Below are 21,812 nucleotides of genomic sequence, written 5' to 3'. Positions count from 1 at the left end.
GCTGCTCCTGGGAAACAAGTACCCCAGTGTCCCTCTCCAGTAGCAGTGGTCTCTGCAGAGCTGCAGGTACACGTGACAGGCAAGGCTGCAGGAGAGGAGCAGCTCAGCCCTTCCCTGTGCGTCTCAGTCCAGGGATGTTTCTGACCCACCATCTGGGAGTCCCAGTTCTGAAACAGTGGCTGCAACATGAACCACCTTTGTGACCTTTCCTAGATACTCAGGCCTACTCAAGAGTTCTTTAGGACTGAGATTCACAAGAGAGTAGGGTTTTAGAGTTGGGCAGACCTGGGTTAGAATCATGATCCTCCCTATTTGAGGGATTTGGAGCAGCCTACTAAGTGAATCTCCATTCCTCAGCTTTAAAAGAGAGTGAACAATCCTTATACAACTGTGGGCATTAAATGAGATAATGTATGAAAAGTACTGTGACCCTAGTGGCTGCCCAGTAGCAACCTGCCCTTTGCAGAGAGGACTGTGGTGCAAGCACAGAGGGCCGTGTGCAGAGGAGTGTGCTCTTGGTGCCTCGTCCCACCTGCCACCAGTGCTGTCAGCACTGTAGCTGGCTGGCTTTACTTTGTCTTGTTAGGCTGATTACCCACTTGAGCAGTGTGACGTGCAGAAGGCTTTTTATATTTTGAAGTACTCTGTACTGACAGTTTTATTCAGTAGATTCTGTTGTCCCCTTAGTTTTAAAAATAAAATTTTCTGCCACTGACTACTTTTCCTTTCATTGTATCTGAGAGACATATGGGATAAAGGCCTGATAGTCAGACTTTTTGGACTGCTTCTCAATTGTAAATTTTGTATGTAGTTAGAAGTGATTCTTCCCAACAGGAGGTGTTATTCTAGATAAATAATAATTTAGCTCTTCTCTTTCTTGCTGCTATTTATATTTCAACATGCATTTGCAAACTGTTAAAGGAAAACTTGTTCAATTGACTCTTTGCAGTTGTATCATTTTTATAATGTAAAAAAACAATGTATTTTCTGCTGCAGACAAGCATCTTGCTCTGTCACCAGAGGTGTAGTTTCTTTGTGTGGCCTTTTCCTATACAGAATAACACCTATCCCAGTTATTTCACATGTACATTTTGAGGATGAAGCTGAATGTCGTAATTGGAGAAATGTAGAAGGCTATTTATTTCCATTTTGTCTGATGTTTTTGCATTGTTTGCTAGGAGGTGCCTTGAATTAATTATAATTACTGAAGAGACATACACTGATTGAGCAAATAAAGTAGTAAGCCCATTTATGCCAAGGCCATCTAATTAAATTCTAACTTTGGATAAGCTAGATGTGCATGAAAGATTAATTTTAAGAGGTTTTTATGACTTACTAAATAATGATTCAGTAAAATTTTTGAATTATATCATTAAGAAACCTTGAATCTTCAAGTGATAAAACACTTAGTCATGAATCTACTACTATATAGAAATTTTGTTTTTTTAAAACTTCAAAATTAAGGACACAATATAATTTTTAAGGTATATATTGACATTTTAAAAATTTGTAATATTTAATAACTGAAACCCTTTAAGAAATGAATATGATATATGTACCTGAATTGTTTCCTTCAATATGTATCCAATTTTATATTCTCAAAATACTTCACTCTCTCTTGAATTAAATTGTCCTTGGGGTAGTTGAAGGGTTGTACCAAATTTTCCATATAATTTAGGAGGATGATAATGGCTGTACTGTAACCTTTTCTAGAGATATATCATCTAGTAATGGAGCCAAGTATACATTCTCCATTGAGTTTTAATTTTAAAAGTTGGTATTAAATCTTAAAAAGACTCATTATATTATGATAATTGATAGAGTTTAAAACATGTAACTCTTCTTTATGGTTTTAAAAAACCTATTTTTACTTTTAAAGCATATTGATTTTATTATATAAATGATTTAATAATGAAGAAGTCCCTATACTTACTCTAGGTGATGGGGCTTGGTTCATGCAAAGTACCTTTCCCTGATATTATCATCATTATAGAAGCCATTGTTTGTATAATTAAATGCAAAGTGTTATGTAACATTAATGATCTAAAGACTCCCACAATGGCTATGAAAATTCAAAATGGCCACTTTACATTCCACTACCCTTTAAGCTGGCTGGATCTACTTGTGTGAGAGCACCTCCTGGTACGTGCTTTCACGTACCAGGAGGTGACCATCCTAAGGCTGGATGAGAAGAGAATGCTGTGGCTCTTCTCTAAATAATTGAGAAAGAGACCTTTCCCTACTGCCTCCGCTTCTCAACTTCATGTTTGTTTGAAGGGACATTTTGTGCAGAGATCTGCCTGGTCTGAGCAATAGCTTAAGTAACAATAATAAGGAATAATTGACATTTGTGTAACAGTTTGCAGTTCACGGAGCATTTTAACGTGCTTTATTTTTACTCTATGCACCCTGCTGTTCTTTTGAGGTGTAGGTAGTCCAATCTCTGTTTTATGGCTGAGGAAATTGACTTTCAGAGAGGTTATGGGCTTACCCAAGGTTGCACAGCTCAAGGCTGGCAGGGCCAGGGTCCAGACCAGTTCTGTAGACTCTGCAAAGAGGTACCTAGCAAATATAACCCGTTATGGTGAAAATTGACAGTATCAGGAACTGCTTTCTGAATCTAAGGCTTCAAGAAGATGGTTGTTATTCCTGATACAGTATGGGTAGGCTTTCATTTTTTTACCCTCACCCCCCCCCCAACCCCCGTTTGGTAAAATTTCTTACTTGTATTTGAACATGGATGATTGCTGGTTTTTCCGTTGATATCTTGAAACAAAAGACTTACTCAAAGCTATTACTCAAACTTTATTTGATAACAATTAGATCGTTTAAACCAATAGCTCTAGGCCTTTTATTTTTTTCAAAAGTGGAGGAAGACTGTCAGAACATCAAAATATAGAGGATTTATTTTAAATAGAGAAAAGCTTTCCTGAGAGCAACAACCCGCTTTCCTGAGAGCAACAACCCCCTTTCCTGTTTTGGGTCCAGGACTATAGATTTACATTTACCATAGAAGTTATAGAAAGAAAAATTACAAAAATCACTAGCCTGAAAAAAACTAATGGAAATTATATTTTCTATGCTGTTTTGTACTCTTGAAAGGATTATTGTTTGGCTCATTCCACGGTGCTTAATAACTTGAGTTATTTTGTTTGAGGTTCTCAGATATATAAAGGGGTGTCTGTGGAAGTGGAGGTGGATTTGTTCCAATTTCCTGAGAGCTAGAACTAAGATCAGTGGGTAAAATCTGGAGAGTGTACCTCAATGGGAAGAAACACATTTTAGCCATCAAAACTGTTTGCCTAGAGTCAAAGTCAAGGGATCTGCTTCAGAGGTGGCAGGGACCTCATCAGTGAAGGTGCTCAGGAGAGGTGCTAGGACAGCCATTTGGCAAAAATGTTTTAAAGGGGATGACCTTTAAAGTTCCTTGCAGTTTTAAAAGTCTGTGAATGGCAATAAAGTTACTTTTTTTTTTAAGTCTGAATGTAGCAATAGGGGGAAAAAAGGAAAGGTAGTGAACAGCCAGCATTTGAGCATTTACTGTGGACTAGGCACGGCGATAAGTGCTTGCATGCCTCGTCTCACTGACTCCTTTCAACAACTCCGTGAGGACTTACTTTATGATCCACTATTTCTGTGGGGAAGTAGTGACTCAGAGAGGTTAAATAAAATTGTCCAAGGACACACAGTAAGTGGCATTGCTGAGAATTGAACCCAGGTCTTTCTAACTCCATAACTTAATGCTTTTTCAACCACAACACTGCACTGCCTCGCTAGCTCCTATTAATATAATAAGGATTCTGGAAGTACCCAGATCAGAACTTGACCTTGTTAAAGAAAGAGTGACAGTTGACGTTCTTAATAATAAAAGCTTAATGGAACCAAGGTTGGTGATTCAGAGGGAATTAATGAGATTTTGTCAATTTTATTTTAAACTTAACTTGTCAGAAAATACGGTGCCCAGTGACAAACTGTAGAAATGTTTTTGACAAATTAACTTGACTACAGGTGCCAGATCAGGGAAATGTTAATTTAATAGCCTTTAAGCATTACAGATTTATTGAGGGTTAAGATAGCACTACAAAGCCAAGCCCCTCGCTCTGAATGGATTTGTCATAGAATTTTATACAAAATCTATTCATAAGCTCAGTGCTACCATTTTGAATGTTAAAAAGTGAGTTCTTTCTCTGAGCCCATAAAGCCAGCATTTTATTGAGAGCAAAAAGCTACAGTCTGGTGTTTGGGGTTTTTTTTCCCTCTCCATGTAGACCTTCTTTGTTTCTCATAGCCAATTAAACCTGGCTTAGACTAGATTTAGGACAGATTTTGTTCGAAATCATTACTCTGATCAAATGAAGTCCATTCATTATCATCTGAATAATGATAATTTGAGACCCCAGTACCAAGTCTGGATACCATATTATTAAAGAGTAGGTCATTGGTAGCATACAGCATCCTTTGGTCCTTGTTAGAGGGAGTTGGGAAGGAAGGCACTGGTGGAATGGAACTGCAGCCATTCCTTTAAGAGAGTTTTAACTTTTGAAGGCTACAAATAACCCTTTTATCAATTTGCATCATTACATTGTCTGGATACACTGAGGTATTTATTTCTGCATTAAAATTACATATAATGATCTGCTTGTGCAGTTGTGACTAATGGAATAATGTTGCCTGCTTTTTGTCTCTTTAATTGCAGAAGCGAAGCTGTCGATTCTTTTTCTGTTTCTTTCCCTTGACAGAGAAATTGAACACTTAGCAACGGTTTTGAGATCTGATATTCAATTTATTATTGACAAACCTTGATGTTAAGTAGCTCTGCTAACTGAACCTTCTGTCCTTAAGACTTAATTCAGCTAACTCACTTGATAAGAATGTTTCTTAATTCAAGATTATTTTGAACTGAATACCATCTGTTGTTCTTTCTGCTTCTCTTATTTTGGAAACTCAGGTGCATAATTTTAAAATTAATTTTATGATAGGCAGCAAATTGTATATTATTGTAATTAATGGAATCAGATAGGAAAAATCTGGTGTAGATGTAATGTTATAATTTATCATCGTGTTCAAATGCTATATATTTCACTTCTGTATCTATTCGTATTCTATATGTTAGAAGTTATTTTACACTTTTAAGTTTCTACATTTTATGATGTAATTATTAATTAGATGACCTGTGGTTCATAAAGTTGATATTTCATGATTGGCATAAAGGCACTTTTCTGGGCCGGCCCCGTGGCTTGGTGGTTAAGTGCGCACGCTCCGATGCTGGTGGCCCGGGTTCGGATCCCGGGCGCGCACCGAGGCACCACTTCTCCGTCCATCCTGGGGCCGAGTCCCACATACAGCAACTAGAAGGATGTGCAGCTATGACATGCAACTATCTACTGGAGCTTTGGGGGGAAAAAAATAAATAAAATAAAATCTTTAAAAAAAAAAAAATAAAGGCACTTTTCTAAAGAGAGAGCTTTTGCAGTACATATCACAAGCCACAAAGCATTCATATTCTTTGGTCCAATAATCTACTTCTAGGACTATGTGCACAAACATTTATGTAAGAGAATGTTTATAAGAATATTATTTATAATAGTGAGATATTAGAAACAACAGGGGAATAGGTAACAGTACCTTTGTATGCTATAATATAATATAGGTGTTTAAAATCATGTGTTAAAAGAATGTTAATCACTACAAAGCTATAGTAATCAACACAGCATGGTACTGACAGAAAAACAGACACAGGTGAGTGGAACAAAATTGAGAGCCCAGAAGTAAAACCACACATCTGTGGGCAGCTAATATTTGGCAGAGGAGCCAAGAACATACAATGGAGAAAGGAAAGTCTCTTCAATAAATGGATTGGGAAAACTGGGCAACCACACGCAAAAGAATGAAAGTAGACCATTATCTTACACCATACACAAAAATTAACTCAAAATGGATTAAAGACTTGAATGTAAGTCCTGAAACCATAAAACTCCTAGAAGAAAACATAGGCAGTATACTCTTTGACATTGGTCTTAGCAGTATCTTTTCAAATATCATGTCTACTCAGGCAAGAGAAACAAAAGAAAAAATAAACAAATGGGACTACATCAGGTTAAAAAGCTTCTGCAAGGCAAAGGAAACCATCAACAAAACAAAAAGACAACCCACCAACTGGGAGAAAATATTTGCAAATCATATATCCAACAAGGGGTTAATTTCCAAAATATATAAAGAACTCATACAACTCAACAGCAAAAAAATGAACAACCCTATCCAAAAATGGGCAGAGGATATGAACAGACATTTTTCCAAAGAAGATACACTGATGACCAAAAGGCACATGAAAATATGTTGAATATCACTAATTACTAGTGAATGCAAATCAAAACTACAGTGAGATATCACCTCACACCCATCAGAATGGCTATAATTAACAAGGCAAAAAATAAGAAGTGGAGAGGATGTGGAGAAAAGGAAACCCTCATACACTGTGGGTGGGAATGCAGACTGTTACAGCCACTATGGAAAACAGTATGGAGATTTCTCAAAAAATTAAAAGTAGACATACTATATGATCCAGCTATCCCACTACTGGGTATTTATCCAAAGATGTGAAATCAACAATTCAAAGAGATTTATGCATCCCTATGTTAATTGCAGCGTTATTCACAAAAGCCAAGACATGGAAGCAATCCAAGTGCCCATCAGTGGGTGAATGGATAAAGATGTGGTGTATATATACAATGGAATACTACTCAGCCGTAAAAAAGACAAAATCATGCCATTTGCAACAACATGGATGGACCTTGAGGGTATTATGCTAAGCGAAATCGGAGAGAGAAAAACAAATACCATATGATTTCACTCATATGTGGAAGATAAACACATAGATAAGGAGAACAGATTAGTGGTTACCAGAGGGAAAGGTAATGGGTGGAAGGTGAAAAGGTTAAAGGGGCACGTATGTAAGGTGACACATAAAAACTAGACTGTTGGTGGTGAACACAATGCAGTCTATACAGAAACCGAAATATAATAAGGTACACCTGAAATTTATACAATGGTATAAGCCAATATGATCTCAATAAAATAAAAATTTTAAAAATACAGTATATACAACAGAAAAAAAGAATTTTAATCATTCATTCCATTGATGTGTGTAAATAACTACTATATGTCAGACCCTATGTTAGGTGCTGGGGATATTTTAGAGAAGGAAGAGGGCTCCTGAAGGATAGAGTCTGGGAAGAAGAAGAGGTCCAGGCAGTTTACCTGGGATAGAAGTGGTAGGTCTGGTGGGTCCAGATAGGTAGTCTGAGGAGTTCTTTGAGTTCACTAAGCTAACACCACACTCCTACTATAGTCTAGGCGCTAGGAGAATACCAATTGGGTGAGGCACAGTTTTTCCCTTTCCATAATTTACAGTTGCATGAGAAGGTGGAGAAGGAGCTGGTGAGGGTAGGTAGAGAAAAAAGTGAAACCATAAGGCCGTGCAAATCAAATTGCTAGGGGGTAGAGAAAAGGGAATTAATTTGGACTTCCACCTTCTTGGAAGAGGAGACATTTGAATTGAAGGACAGGAGTACGTTTCTTAGGGGCCGGTGGCGCACGTGGTTAAGTGCGCGCGCTCCACCGCTGCGGCCCGGGGTTCGCCGGTTCGGATCCCGGGCATGCACCGACACACCACTTGGCAAGCCATGCTGTGGCGGCGTCCCATATAAAGTGGAGGAATATGGGCATGGGTGTTAGCCCAGGGCCAGTCTTCCTCAGCAAAAAGAGGAGGTTTGGCAGATGTTAGCTGAGGGCCAGTCTTCCTCACACACACAAAAAAGTACGTTTCTTGATCAGTGACTATGTGCCAGGCATTTTACGTACATCTTATTGCTTTTCCAAGTAAGGAAATGAAGTTCTGAGAGGTGCAGTTACTTGCCTAGTGTCTAAGGTCTAGCAGCTAGGGAAGTGGCAGAGCCAGGATTCAAACCTGGATCTGTGTGACCCCAAGTCTGTGCTCTTAACTACTGTTGAATATGCTTTAGCAGTGATACATTGGGACCAGATTGTGAAGGGTATTAACTGCCGTGCTGAGTTGGAATGCTAACACTGGGGAGAGCCGTCATATATTTCTGAGCTGGTGACTGGCATGGTCAGTGATTTGAGAAAAATCACACTGGTAGCAGTAAGGAGATAGAGGTTTGGAGAGAGGAGAGATTTTAGAGACACGGAGATAGTGGGGAGACTGCTGCAGCAGTCTCACTGAGAGATGCGGCTTGAATTAGGGCACTGGCAGTGACAATGGGAAGAAGAAAGATCTGAGAGAGGTTTCAGAGGCATTTGGATGTAGCTGAGACAGAAAGAGGAGTTAAGGTTCCTGGCTTGAGTGACAGAGTAGGTGGTGAAAGCCTTAACTGAGATGGAATATAGAATGAGAGACAAGCAGATGAAGAAGAAAATAAGTCTTGGACATGTTGAGTTTGAGATTCTGGCTGCATTTGCAGAGCCATCAAGTCGTGGAGAGGCCATATGATATGAACTCTGGAGTCTGGTTGGGTCTTCACGAAGTGCATTTGTGTTGAGGAACAGTTTTGCTGCAGAAAGTATTTTTCTTTTTGTTCTAGAACCTGAATTGAGGGCATTCCTTGATTTAGGGGCTGTTCTGGAGAGCGTTGTTCAACTCCAAATTTGTCTGCTCATTGTGGGTTTATTACTTTTTATTTTTCTTTGATAAAAATTACTTAACCTGCCATAGGAAGGTGTCTAAGTTATATTTTCAACTTATGTTTTCCAACAGCCTGTCACAGAACCTGGCACATAGGGTGTTCTTAATAAATTTTGCTGGATGCCTTGACATAAGCTACATTTTCAAAATTGATCCTCTCTGTTTCTTACCTAAAACTCGTAAGCCCTGTGTGGTATTTTTTTTTTATCTCCTTTTTTGTTCATAATTATAATATTTACTATTTTGTTTCTAGTTGTAAAAGTAACACATGCTCATCATAGAAAATGCAGAAAAATGTAAAGAAGAAAATTAAAATCACTCATAATCCCATGTCTCGGCGAAAACTCTTACTCGCTTTTTTGGATATTGATATAGTAGGTATTTAAATACTATAAGCATCTTTTTCTTGGGTTAATGGTTCTGTTGGATGGAAGGATAAATTTTTTTTATCTAGGAGGCCTCTACTAACCCCTTTTAGTCTGGGTTGGTTCTGAGCTTTTGTGACAGCCTGAACCTCCCCCTCTTAAAGCTTTTACCACATTGTACAATGTAGACCTTCAGCACACTGTGAGTTTGATGAGGGTCTGCACTGTCTTACTTGACTTTGTCTTCAGAGCCCTGCATGGTATTTCGGGGGGTGTTTGTTGAATGCATGAGTGACTAAGCAAGATGGGGCTACCCCAGTTTTCCCTCTCTCTGTGTTGAACCCTTCCTTGTGCTCTAATTACGCCTCCATTTCCCCAAGTCTGTATTGGGGTACACGTAAATTGCCATACAGTGAAACTGTATGGTGTGATTTTTGTTTATTGCTAGTTGCTTTTTAACAGTTAGATGTTAGGTCTTTGGAATATTGCTTGCCTTGATGTGTGATGAATACTTTTAATCCTTTGGTCACCTTATTTTTTTTTATAAGTTAATTACTTTCTATTATATTGATGGATTGTTTTATGTTTTAGATGATTCCCTGTAAATATTGCAACACAGGGACTATTAGATAGAGCTAACTTATGCCACCACCTTGAGTTTTTTCAGAAGAGGCTCCTTATTAAAAAATATATAATTTCAGGGTTTGTGCAAGGCACTTTTTCCCGTTGTCAGTGCCTCAAGATGGAATTAGAAGACTAAAAAGATAAAGTGCTTTATTCATTTAATAAGTATCTACCATATTTATTCTCATAGTTTTCCCCACACTTGCTATTTCGCTGTGAAATAGGATAAAGGGATTCATAGGAGCACCGTGTAACTATCTGCTCTCATTTCCTGAACAACAGCGACTGCCCTGCAGTCAGCTGACGGTGGCAGAGTTCCCTGGAGGTTCCATCCCCTACGCTTCTCCTCAGGCAGCTCCACAGAGCTAGCTCTTTTTGTGGGAGACTGCTTTAGGCAGTGCTTTTGCTGTGTTTCTTAGAAGAGGGCCGGAGACATGATTTTCAAGCCTTGGAGAGTGGGAACTGATTACATTTAGAATAACTAGGGAAAGAAGGCATTGATGGTTAGAGTGCATAGGTTTGAGTCCTGGCTCTTCTGCCTTGGTTAGGGGATCTTGAGCAGATGATTTATCAGCTTTAGTTTTCTCATCTGTAGTATGAGAATAATGATAGACCCTACCTCTTATAGTGATTGCGAGAATTAAATGAGATAGGCAAACATTTAGCAGAGTTTACTTAACAGCTCTAAATAAATGCTAGCTCTTGTTATAGTAATAAGTATTATGACTAGGGCTCCTTTAGCATCTATCTTTGGTCTAATGTGACCGTGTAGTAGGCTTGAGTAATAGAAATGGATGTGATTTCAAAACTTAGGCCTTTTCTGGCATACTGCTCTGCATTTCTAAAGCACTTTACAGTTTGTGAAGCATATGCACGTTTGTCATCTCAGTGAATCTTCGTATCTTGAGATCCTGTGTTCCCTGTAGTCCCTCACCTCCAGATCTTCAGAAGGAAGAGGAGGAATAAATAGAAATAAGAAGGAAGAGCAATGACAACAGCTGGACTGGGTCTGAAAAAGAGATTGAGAAGAGGGCCAGAAGAGGCCATAAACCCACCCCAGAAAGGTTGCCACTGTTTTGATTTTAACCCTTTGACTGCCTGACAAGGTCAAAACACGTGCTATTTAGAAATGTCTTTGCTAGTCATTAGAATTATTATTTCCAAGCTGGAAAACATGCATGGGTGTGTGTGCGTGTACATGTGTGTATGCACGACAGAGAGAGCATTATGTAGGAGAATTACTTTTTTTTATTATTTGCTTTATAACAGAGAGACAAGGCTCAGTGAAAAAACATTAGTGGATCTAATACTGGGTTATATGAGAAGTGGAATTTCTTTAAAAATATTTTTAAAACTGATTTCCTTGCCCTAGTTCTGATCATTTTTTTCCTCCTTAGAATGATAGACTTATAGAGTGTTAAAGATAGAACTACTGGTTTGCTCCAGTCCCTCCATCTCCATCTCCTACCAGGAAACAGACCCATAGAGGAAGGGCAAGAGGGTTGGATGGAGGAAAGTAACATTTATTGAGTTCCTACCATGTGTCCTGGTAGGCATTTGAGTCATTCATGCATTCATTCCGTAGTTGAACAGATTTTTTTTGAGAGTCTTCTATGCACCAGGCACAGTGCTAGCTGTTGTGTATAGAGAGCAAGCAGTAAACAAAGCAGACATTATTATGGCTGCCTTCATGGAAGCTGGGGTCTAGTGGGGAAGGCATACACTGAAGAGGTACATAAATAAAAACATAATATCAACTTGTTAAGTGTTATGAAGGAAATTAACAGGATATGTGTGAGAGAATAACTATGTAAGGGGCTTGTTTTTATAGGATAATCAGTGAAGGTTTCTCTGAGGAGGTGTCATATGACCCGAGCTTTTAATAATAATAACAATAATAATAATAACCTTCAAAAGAGTCCTCTGATAGGTAGAGTCTATCATTTTCATTATTTATATATGAGGAAAACAGAAGAACAGAGAGATTAAGTAACCTGCCCAAGGCCACACATTAGAGGGTACAAAGAGCATAGAAAGAGCCTGCTAGATATAATGAATAGCACCCACTATGGCCTTGAAAGTGGGAGAAGCAGGCTAGGTACACACACACATACACACACACACACACACATTCAGGGCACTTCTAGAAGGCTGGTGTTGCTGAAGCATGATGAGCAGGCAGGGGAGTGGCAGTAGATGAAGTTGGAGAGGTAGCCCGGGGTCAGATCATGCAGTTGCTTTGTTGAACACTGCAAGGAATTTGGATTTTATTCAAAGTATTTTGGGAACCACTTATTGAAGGAATTTAAACAGAAGTGTAAATATGATCAAATTTGAGTTAAAAAAAATCTAGCTTGTGTGTCAAGAACAAATGGGAGTAGGCAAGAGTACAGGAGGTCAGTTAGGAATCTATTAGAAAAGTCCAGGTGAAACCTCATGGTATTTTGGTGGCAGTGGAGATGGAGAGAAGTGAGATGGTTTTAAAATATATATTTTTCAATTTTTTAAATTGAGATAAAACTCACATAAAATTTATCTTTTTAATCATTTTAAAGTATACAATTCTGTGGTTTGCTGTATATTCATAAAGTTATGCAGCTATTACCACTATCTAATTCTATAACATTTCCATCATCCCCCAAAGAAACTCCATACTCCTCAGTTCCCCGTTACCCCCATGTCCTGGCAACCACTAAGCTGCTTTCTGTCTCTGTAGATTTGCCTGTTCTGGACATTTCATATAAATGGATTCATACAACAGGTGACTTTCTATGTCTGGCTTCTTCCTCTTAGCATAATGTTTTCAAGGTTCATCCATGTTGTAGCATGTATCCGTACCTCATTCCTTTTTATGGCTGAATAATATTCCATTGTATGGATTTTGTTTATCTATTAACCAGTTGGTGGACATTTGGGTTGTTGTTTCCATTCCTTGGCTATCATGAATAATGCTCCTATGAACACTTATGTACAAGTTTTTATGTGAACAGGTGTTTTCAGTTCTTTTGAGTACACCTAGGAATAGAATTGCTGAGTCATATGGTTTACTCTGTGTTTCATTTTTGGGAAACTGGCAAACTGTTTTCCACAATAGTGGCACCATTTTACATTTCCACCAGCAATGTGTGAAAGTTCCAGTCTCTCTACATCCTTGCTAACCTTTCTTATTTTCAGTTATTTAAAAAAAAAAAATTATAGGGGCCGGCCCTGTCTCCAAGTGGTTAAAATTCCACGTGCTCTGCTTCAGTAGCCCAGGGTTCGTGGGTTCGGATCCCAGGCACAGACCTACTCCACTCATCAGCCATGCTTTGGAGGCATCCCACATACAAAATAGAGGCAGACTGGTACAGATGTTAGCTCAGGGCTAATCTTCCTCAAGCAAAAAAAGAAAAAAAAAAGAGAAACGTTGGCAATGGATCTTATTAGCTCAGGGCCAATCTTCTGCACCAAAATATATATATATATATAGCCATCCCTAGTGGGTGTGAGGTGGTATCTCATTGTGATTTTGATTTGCATTTCTCTAATGACTGATGATATTGAACATCTTTTCATGTGTGTATTGGCCATTTGTGTATTTTCTTTGGACAAATGTCTATTCAGATCCTTTGCCCGTTTTTAAATTGGATTGTTTGTATTTTTATTACTGAGTTGTAAAAGTTCTTTATATATTCTGGATAATAGATCTTTATCAGATATATGATTTGCAAATATTTTCTCCCATTCTGTGGGTTGTCTTTTCACTTTCTTGATAGTGTCCTTTGAGGCACAAAAGTTTTTAATTTTTATAAAGCCCAATTTATTTCTTCTTTGGTGCTTGTGGGTTTGGTGTCATATTAAAGAAATCATTGCCTAATCCAAAGTTGTGAAGAATTTACACCTCTGTTTCCTTCTAAGAATTTTATAGTTTTAGCCTTGCATTTAGGTCTTTAATCCATTTTGAATTAATATTTGTATATGGTGTGAGGTAGGGGTCCAAATTCATTCTTTTGCATATGGCTATCTGGTTGTCCCAGCACCATTTGCTGAAAAGACTGTTCTTTTTCCATTGAAATATATTTTTGAAGTAGACACACTGGAACTTATTAAGGGAGTAGGTAGACGGTATGAAGGAGAAAAAAGAATCAAGCTGGGTTCGTGGTGGTAGCATTTACTGAAATGAGGGAGGCTGTTGTTATGATTTGGGGTGGGAGGGAGTAAGGGATAGTCAAAACTTCAGATTTTGAGCTTAGTTGTCTGTGATGCTTTTCTGCATATTGTGTAGACAATTCAATGTACGAATTTGGAATTCCAGAGAGAAGTTTGAGGTGGAGATAAGATTTGGGTATCAGCAGGATATAGATTGTATTAGAGCCTTGGGACTGGTGAAGATCACCTAGGGAAAATTTGTAGAGGTAGACAAAAGAGAGCCCAATCTAGAGGCTAAAGAATGCTGAATAGAGACTGTAGAGGAAGAGGAATCTGCAAAGGATACTGAGAAGGAGAGACCAGAGACGATGGAGAAAAACCTAGAGTGTATGTCATGGAAGCCAAGAGAGGGAGAGGTTGATAATGCAGGAGAAGGTGAAGATAAGTGAAAGAGGAAAGTCCTTGTGAAGGTGAGAGCCAAAGGGACACAGAACACAAATGGAGAGATTGACCTTCAATGAGATAATGAGGTGAGTGAATTCCCAGAGGGGTGGGGCAGGTCGTGGAGGAGGTGAAGGTGATTAAATCCAGGTAAGTTTGTGAATTTAGTGATGGAAGGATAAGAGAGTTCCTTTCCAAAAGCTTTTATTTTCTTAATAAAGTGTATTTCTCATCTGTTGGCAGTACATAAGCAAAGGACAGGAGCTGAAGGTAAGGGAAGTTTGAGGAGAGAAGAAAAATGTGCAGTAGTGGTCTTGGGTGGGGTAGAGTTTGGATCAGGAGATGTAATAGGTTTGCTATACAATGTTGAGTGTCTATTTGAGATTTATCATCATGAATTTAAAGTAAAATCAATTTATACAGTTACATGATTTTTCTCCAGGGATGTTTAGCTGAGGAATGCAGAGGATTGGGTTCGTCCAAGATTGCTGTTCTGCCAATTGAGTCCAGTGGAGGAAGAGAGTGTTAAACTATATTTGCAAAGGGTTGATTATAATGATGGATCATGTAATCTGGAGGGTGGTGTTGGAAAATAAGGGCGACTGATAGATAACTGAAAGGTGATGGGTCAGTAGATTGTAGGTTGAAGAATTGGGGGACTACTTGAATAAATGAGATGAAAGTATGTTAAAGTATATTTAGTGAATGGATATTCTAATTTGAGATTTGGGGGTTGGTGCAGATCTCTGGCATACCCACGGCAACAAGTGATTTGAGATGGAGTGGATGAAAAGGCGTTGGGGGTGACATGGTCTAGGGATTGAGACACTGGGGTATTGGACGGATTGTTCCTTTAGATGAAATTGCCAAGAATGATGACAGGAGTTGGGGTGAGAAAGAAGACTGTGAGCCAAGAGCTCAAGACTTCAGTGAGACAGGAGCTTGACTGGAAGGTTGGTGGATAACAGAAACAGAAAAGAAGAGGGAGAGGATGGTGTTGTTGGATGGCTTGGATCTCAAAGGAACAGGGATATCTGCAGGAATGGAGATGTAATAGTTTGGAAATAACAGGAACAAGAACACCTACTCCACCTCCTGGCCTTGAGGATTTGGAGGTTAAAAACAAACAAGAAAAAATCTTCTGGACAGCAGAGGAAGCAGTATCCTCAATGGCTAGCAGGTTTCAGTTAAGGCAGAGGGAATGTTGTTTTTTTTTTTTTTTTTTTTTTTTTTTTGTGAGGAGATCAGCCCTGAGCTAACATCTGCCAATCCTCCTCTTTTTTTGCTGAGGAAGACGGCCCTGGGCTAACATCTGTGCCCATCTTCCTCCACTTTATATGGGACGCCTCCACAGCATGGCTTACCAAGCAGTGCGTCGGTGCGCGCCCGGGATCCGAACCAGCCAACCCCGGGCCGCCGCAGCGGAGCGCGCGCACTTAACCACTTGTGCCACCGGGCTGGCCCCGAGGGAATGTTTTTTAAGAAGTGATGATTTATGGAAGTTTGCTAATTAGTGCGGGAGTTCCAGAGGGGAGTGGAAGGTTCAGGAGGGAGGGGGGTAGGTGTGTTTGTGTATAGAGAGAGAGAGCAGTGTGGGTGTGGTGGTTAGGCAATAATGGAAGACCTTGGATCCTTGAACTTTAGTGCAGATGACTGAAGTAAACAGAAGTACTGCATAATGGGGCCGGCCCCGTGGCTTAGTGGTTAAGTGCCAGCGCTCCACTACTGGCGGCCCGGGTTCAGATCCCGAGCGTGCACCGACACACCACTTCTCCGGTCATGCTGAGGCCGCGTCCCACAGACAGCAACTAGAAGGATGTGCAACTATGACATACAACTATCTACTGGGGCTTTGGGGAAGAAAAAGGAGGATTGGCAATAGATGTTAGCTCAGAGCCGGTCTTCCTCAGCAAAAAGAGGAGGATTGGCATGGATATTAGCTCAGGGCTGATCTTCCTCACAAAAAAGAAAAAAAAAAAAGAAGTACTGCATAATGGAATTAGTCCCCCATGGTCTCTGAGAAGGCAGATCTTTGGTTCCAGTGCTGCAGGCCTGAATGCTTCCTCAGAGAGTATGGCAGCTTCCCATGCAGCTTATCCCAAGGTCTCAAGGAATGATGTGGCAATTTTCAGAGAGGGCAGTTGATGCCCGGGTCTAGTGGTGACTTTTCCAAGGTCACACTGAGTAAGTAGCAGAGCAAATCTCCTGACACCAAACATCAGGTCTGCTCACCACTCTGATTTGTTTATTTAGCTGTAGTGCTCATTTACCTTACTGCTGGCAGTGCTGGATCTGTTAGACCATTAGGAAATGAAAATTAAAGAAAAAAAAAAAACCTTAAAACTAGACAGTGTTTCCACTTTGGGACCATTCCAGTCTCATAAGCAGGTCTGTGCAAAAAGTATGAAAAATGGCTGTGCTGCACACAGGCCCTGGAGAGCATCATGGTGGCCCAGTAGGGACTGCATGACTGTGACTGTGTGCTTTACCCTCATGCATGTGCTCTGTCCGCAGGGTCATGTAGGCACAACAGCAACCAAGAAGATTGACGTCTACCTCCCCCTGCACTCGAGCCAGGACAGACTGCTGCCAATGACCGTGGTGACAATGGCCAGTGCCAGGGTGCAGGACCTGATCGGGCTCATCTGTTGGCAGTACACAAGCGAAGGACGGGAGCCGAAGCTCAAGTAATCCTTCTCTTTGGTTGCTCTAGTTTCTGGCTGTTTCCCGGCCACCTATGCTGCATTCTGGGCCTGGTCAGTCTTTCTAGGTATTGGCCTGAGAACCAGACGTCCACACTGATCCAGGTCAGGTTGCTCCCCAGATCTTGGGCCTGTGTACCTCATGCTTATCTCAGAGAATCTGCTTGCAAAATAGATTGATAAATTTGTGAATCCGGACATGAGGACATACATTGTAGCAGTTCCCAAACCCTTTTGTGACGCTTGCTGGTAAAAGCAGTGTGGGAGGTAGTGGGAGGGAACTAATGTTGGTTGAACAACTGCCATGAGTTGGGCACTGTGCTGGGCACTTCATACCTGATTTCTCACTTAATTCTCCCGGCTCCTTGTGAGGTGAGCATTCTGCTCCGTATTCTGCTGAGGAGGAAACTCAGGGTGAGAGAGTGGTTATTTGCTGAAGGTTACACCAATGGGAGACAGCAGAGTCAAGCTTTGATTCCCAGTCTGTTTGATGCCAAGGTTTTTGCATTATTTCCTTTTGGTCTGAATTATAGTTTTCTTTGTTATCAGTCAGTGGCTCAGTTTTTCTCTCAATCTCTAGGCTCTATTCCTCATTAAACAATTATGTTAAAACTGTAGTGAAAGTAGGGTCTCTGTGTGTACATCATAACTTGAACTTGAGAATGTTTCACTGCCTCGATTCTCCCATACTTGAATTTCTTATCTGACAGGCATCCTCTTCTAGTTTCATGTGCTCTTCCCAGCAGTAGGGTTTGGGGTACAGCAAAATGGATGCCTTCCATTTGTGGGTGCCTTCATTTTGGAAATATATTCTCATGGAGGCTTTCTCTTCTCACATTTTCAGAGTTAGAATGGTCCGATCTGCTGTTGTTTTTTTTTCACTTAAATTTGCACTTAAAATTATTTTTTCAAGGGCCGGCCCCGTGGCTTAGCGGTTAAGTGCGCGCACTCCGCTGCTGGTGGCCCAGGTTCGGATCCCGGACGCGCACCGATGCACCGCTTCTCCGGCCATGCTGAGGCCACGTCCCACATAAAGCAACTAGAAGGACGTGCAGCTATGACATACAACTATCTGCTGGGGCTTTGGGGAAAAAAAAGGAGGAAGATTGGCAATAGATGTTAGCTCAGAGCCGGTCTTCCTCAGCAAAAAAAAAAAAAAAAAAGGATTAGCATGGATGTTAGCTCAGGGCTGATCTTCCTCACACACACACACACACAAATTATTCTTTCAAGTTCTTATTGACATTGCCCTCCACTTTGCCTGAATAAATTGTGGGTATAAAGATAATCTTTATTGCTCCTGTGGCAATAGAAAGCCTTTTCAACCAGGATACCACCTAGGCTCAGAAAAGGGTTGAGTCAGCAGCTCTGCTCAGATCTGAGCTGTGGTGTTGTGCCTTTTCAGCATGAAGTGGAAGCAAGAAAACAGGAAAGGGTGTCACCGTGCTGGTGACTTTATGTATGTTGTCTGAGTTAATCCTTAAAACATTGCTTAGTGCAGGAACTGAAAAAGAGGGAAAGGAACTTGCCCGGAGTTCCACAGCTAGTAAGTAACAAAGACGGGACTTGAACAGTGTCGTACATTTTACAGATGAGGAAACTAAAGCTTAGAGAGGCTAAGTAACTTTCCTAAATCACACAGTAAGTGATAGAACTGGGGATTAAACCCAGGAATCTCTGACTCCAGAGCCCCCACTCTTCACTGTTACCTTATACTCCCTTCCTTGAAACTCTGTTATAGGTGATATTAAAATATTTGTTGAGTCCATAGTGACTGCAGGTATTGCGCTAGATCTGGAAATAGAGAAGTGAAAAAGGCAGTTCATGCCATCAAGGAGCTTATTGTCTAAGATTAGTAAGCAATAATAATATAACAATAAAAACACAAAGTAAAATCAGATTCTGTGAGAAGATCTGACCCCATATCGGGTGGTGAGAGTGGAGTCATGAAAAGCAGCCTTGATTAAGTGACATCTACACTGAAACCTGAAGGAGGAGTAGGAAAAAGTGATGCAGAGAGGTTGAGAGGAGGGTATTCTAAACAGAGGGAAGAGCATGGACCTCTGGGTATGATGGCCCTTTACATTCATGCTTCAAAGTCTGTATTCTGCTCCAAATACATAGTAATGATAGATGAAATGTGTTATTGACAAAGTTGTACTTTAATAACAAGGTAAACACCCTCATGGACTGGAAACAGAACCAAGTACAGAAATAGGCAGTGTGTGTTAGGAGTTGATTCTTTTAGAGTATTATTTCCTAAAGAACATGCCGTGAATGAGTTTACCAGTATGTGAAATACTGATTTTTCTCAGGCTTCAGAGCAGCTAGGCAGGGCCTAGAGGTCAGAGCCCCCAGCCCATCATTTCTGTGTAGGGAACAGTCTCATCCATCTACCTGTGCGCCATTCACATACATTTTCTAAGTATACCATGATGTCAAAAAAGAGTGGGAAATGCTGTTTGAGGGTATGGGGACCAAAGGAACTTCATACCTGGATGGGGACAGAGGGAGTCTCACTGCTGGAAACTAGGAGCTGGGGTGGGACTGTCCTACCTATGAAAAGAAACTGAACAAAGTTGCTTGGGTCTGTGGCTTGTTTAAAGTTGTGTTCCTGGGGTGGCAGAGGAATAGAGATAGCAGTGTGACCAGGACCTGGCCATGATGTGCCTGGGTTTATGATATCCCTGGTGTTGCCAAAGGATAGGAACCCTGAGCTGCCAATATAATACCTGGTTTTAGACTGGAGGCCTCTGATCGGACAAGGATGGAAGATGCGGGCCATGTCTATAAAAGCACTAGACAGGAAAGGGTGAGGGGGAAGGGGAGGAGAGAGAGAGAGAGAGAGAGAGATAGAAAGTATTCCTATTCAAGAAGAGCTAGCAAATAAAATTCCAAAGCAAATGAGTATAACTAGTACTAAGAAAGAAAGACAATATAATAATAATTCACTCCCAACAAAATATAATAAAGCAATCTGAAAAATAATTTCAAGTAAATATGTTTAAAATCATCAAAGAGATGAAGGAATAACATCCATGGTAAACTTCTAGGAAATTGTGAAACAAAACCGAACAGATGAGGATCAAGAGGTGGATTTAGAAAAGAACCAATTAAAAGTGCTGGAAATAGGGGCCGGCCCGGTGGCACAAGCGGTTAAGTGCGCGCGCTCCGCTGCGGCGGCCGGGGGTTCGCTGGTTCGGATCCCGGGCGCGCACCGACGCACTGCTTGGCAAGCCATGCTGTGGCGGCATCCCATATAAAGTGGAGGAAGATGGGCACAGATGTTAGCCCAGGGCCGTCTTCCTCAGCAAAAAAAGAGGAGGATTGGCGGGTGTTAGCACAGGGCTGATCTCCTCACAAAAAAAAAAAAAAAAAAAAAAAAAGTACTGGAAATATAAAATGCAGTAAAAAAAAAAGAGTGTATGAGATAAACTCTAGACTGGGCCAAGTTAAAGAGGGAATGAGTTGAAAGAAGGGACTAATGAATTCAACCTAGCAGATGTAACACAGAGATAAAGAGATACAAATAATGAAAGATGAGTAAGTTAAGCAACATGGAAGAAAGATTGAAAACCTCCCATGTGTGCAGCAGAGAATGGAGGGAATAGCAGAGAAACAATATTTGAGAGATAATGCCAGAGAATTTCCCAGAATTGAAAGCAGATATGAACGAGTCTTTGTATTAAAAGCACATACAAATTAAATGGAGAAAAGATAGCCTTTTCAACAAATGGTACTGGAGCAATTGGACATCCATAAGCCAAAAAAATCAACTACAACCTAAACCTCATACCTTGTGTAGAGTGAATTCAAAATGAATGGTGACTTAAATGTGAAACTATAAAATTTTTAGAAGAAAACAGGGGAGAAAATCTGGGATTGAGGGCTAGGTGAAGAGTTCTTATACATGACACTAAAAGCATGATCCATAATAGAAAAAGAATTGATAAATTGGACTTCATTAAAATTGAAAACTTTTGCTCTCCAAAAGACCCTTCCTTCCTTCTCAACCCAAAAGCCGGCAGGCAGCCATCCCTCCTTCCTCTTTCCCGGGCAGGGTCTTCAGCTTCACTTGGCCAACAGGGATGGAGGTTGCGGGTGTGGGGAGCGGTGGCAGTGAGTCAAACAGAATTTAAGGCAAAAAACACATCAATAGAAATATTTTGGTAAACCGTATAATGAAAACAGGAATAGCCCACCAAGATAATACAATAATTCTGACTATGTATGCATCTAGCAACATAGTCTCGTATTTTAAGGAAATTATAAAGAGGCATTGACTGATCCACAGTCAAAATGGGAAATTTCAATACATTCCTATCAGAAATGGATAAAGGAAGCAGACCAAAAATTAGTAAGGATAAGGAAGATTCAAACAATTTAATTAGCAATTCTGAACCCCCAAAGTAGAGATTATCTTTTATATTAGCTTGTAAGCCTCTGAAGTTGAGTACATCTTAAGATTTATATTCCTGAGTGTACCTAGCATGTTGATGTTTTTTAATAGTTGCTCTGTTTGTACGTAAGTGTTGGAATAGATCCTTATTTGATCTTTTCCAGTGGATTGGCCCTGTGGAAGAGCTCTTCATTCACAGGGGACCAAATTGCTGGATGAATGGGAGAGCTTTCCTCCAATTCACTCTGGTTGTCAAGAAAACCATTTATTTAAGAATATCATTCTCCTGCCTCTGTGCCTTGATAATGGTCTATGATAGTAGGCTTTGGCCCCAGGGAAGGAATGGAGAATTTGGCTGGAATTCTTGGCTTCCTCTTATACCTGTTAATTCTTGAGCAAGATTGGAATATGGTATTTAAGCTGATTCCTTGCTTATTTTGATGCACTGATTT

The 21,812-nt window shown here is 40.2% G+C and overlaps 1 protein-coding gene across 8 annotated transcripts in view; it reads left to right on the top strand.

Annotated features, from left to right (window-relative positions):
• Positions 1 to 21,812, top strand: part of MAPKAP1 (MAPK associated protein 1) — a 234,100-nt gene that overhangs the window by 89,750 nt on the left and 122,538 nt on the right. For all 8 annotated transcript variants that reach the window (XM_058524053.1, XM_058524051.1, XM_058524047.1 and 5 more), the window contains one exon: positions 16,774 to 16,946. In XM_058524053.1, coding sequence (XP_058380036.1) covers positions 16,774 to 16,946 — 173 coding nt within the window. The remainder of the gene's footprint in view (positions 1 to 16,773; positions 16,947 to 21,812) is intronic.

Source organism: Diceros bicornis, chromosome 28 (assembly GCF_020826845.1).
Source record: "Diceros bicornis minor isolate mBicDic1 chromosome 28, mDicBic1.mat.cur, whole genome shotgun sequence".
Taxonomy (NCBI): domain Eukaryota; kingdom Metazoa; phylum Chordata; class Mammalia; order Perissodactyla; family Rhinocerotidae; genus Diceros; species Diceros bicornis.
This window is presented reverse-complemented; position numbering and strand designations above follow the sequence as displayed.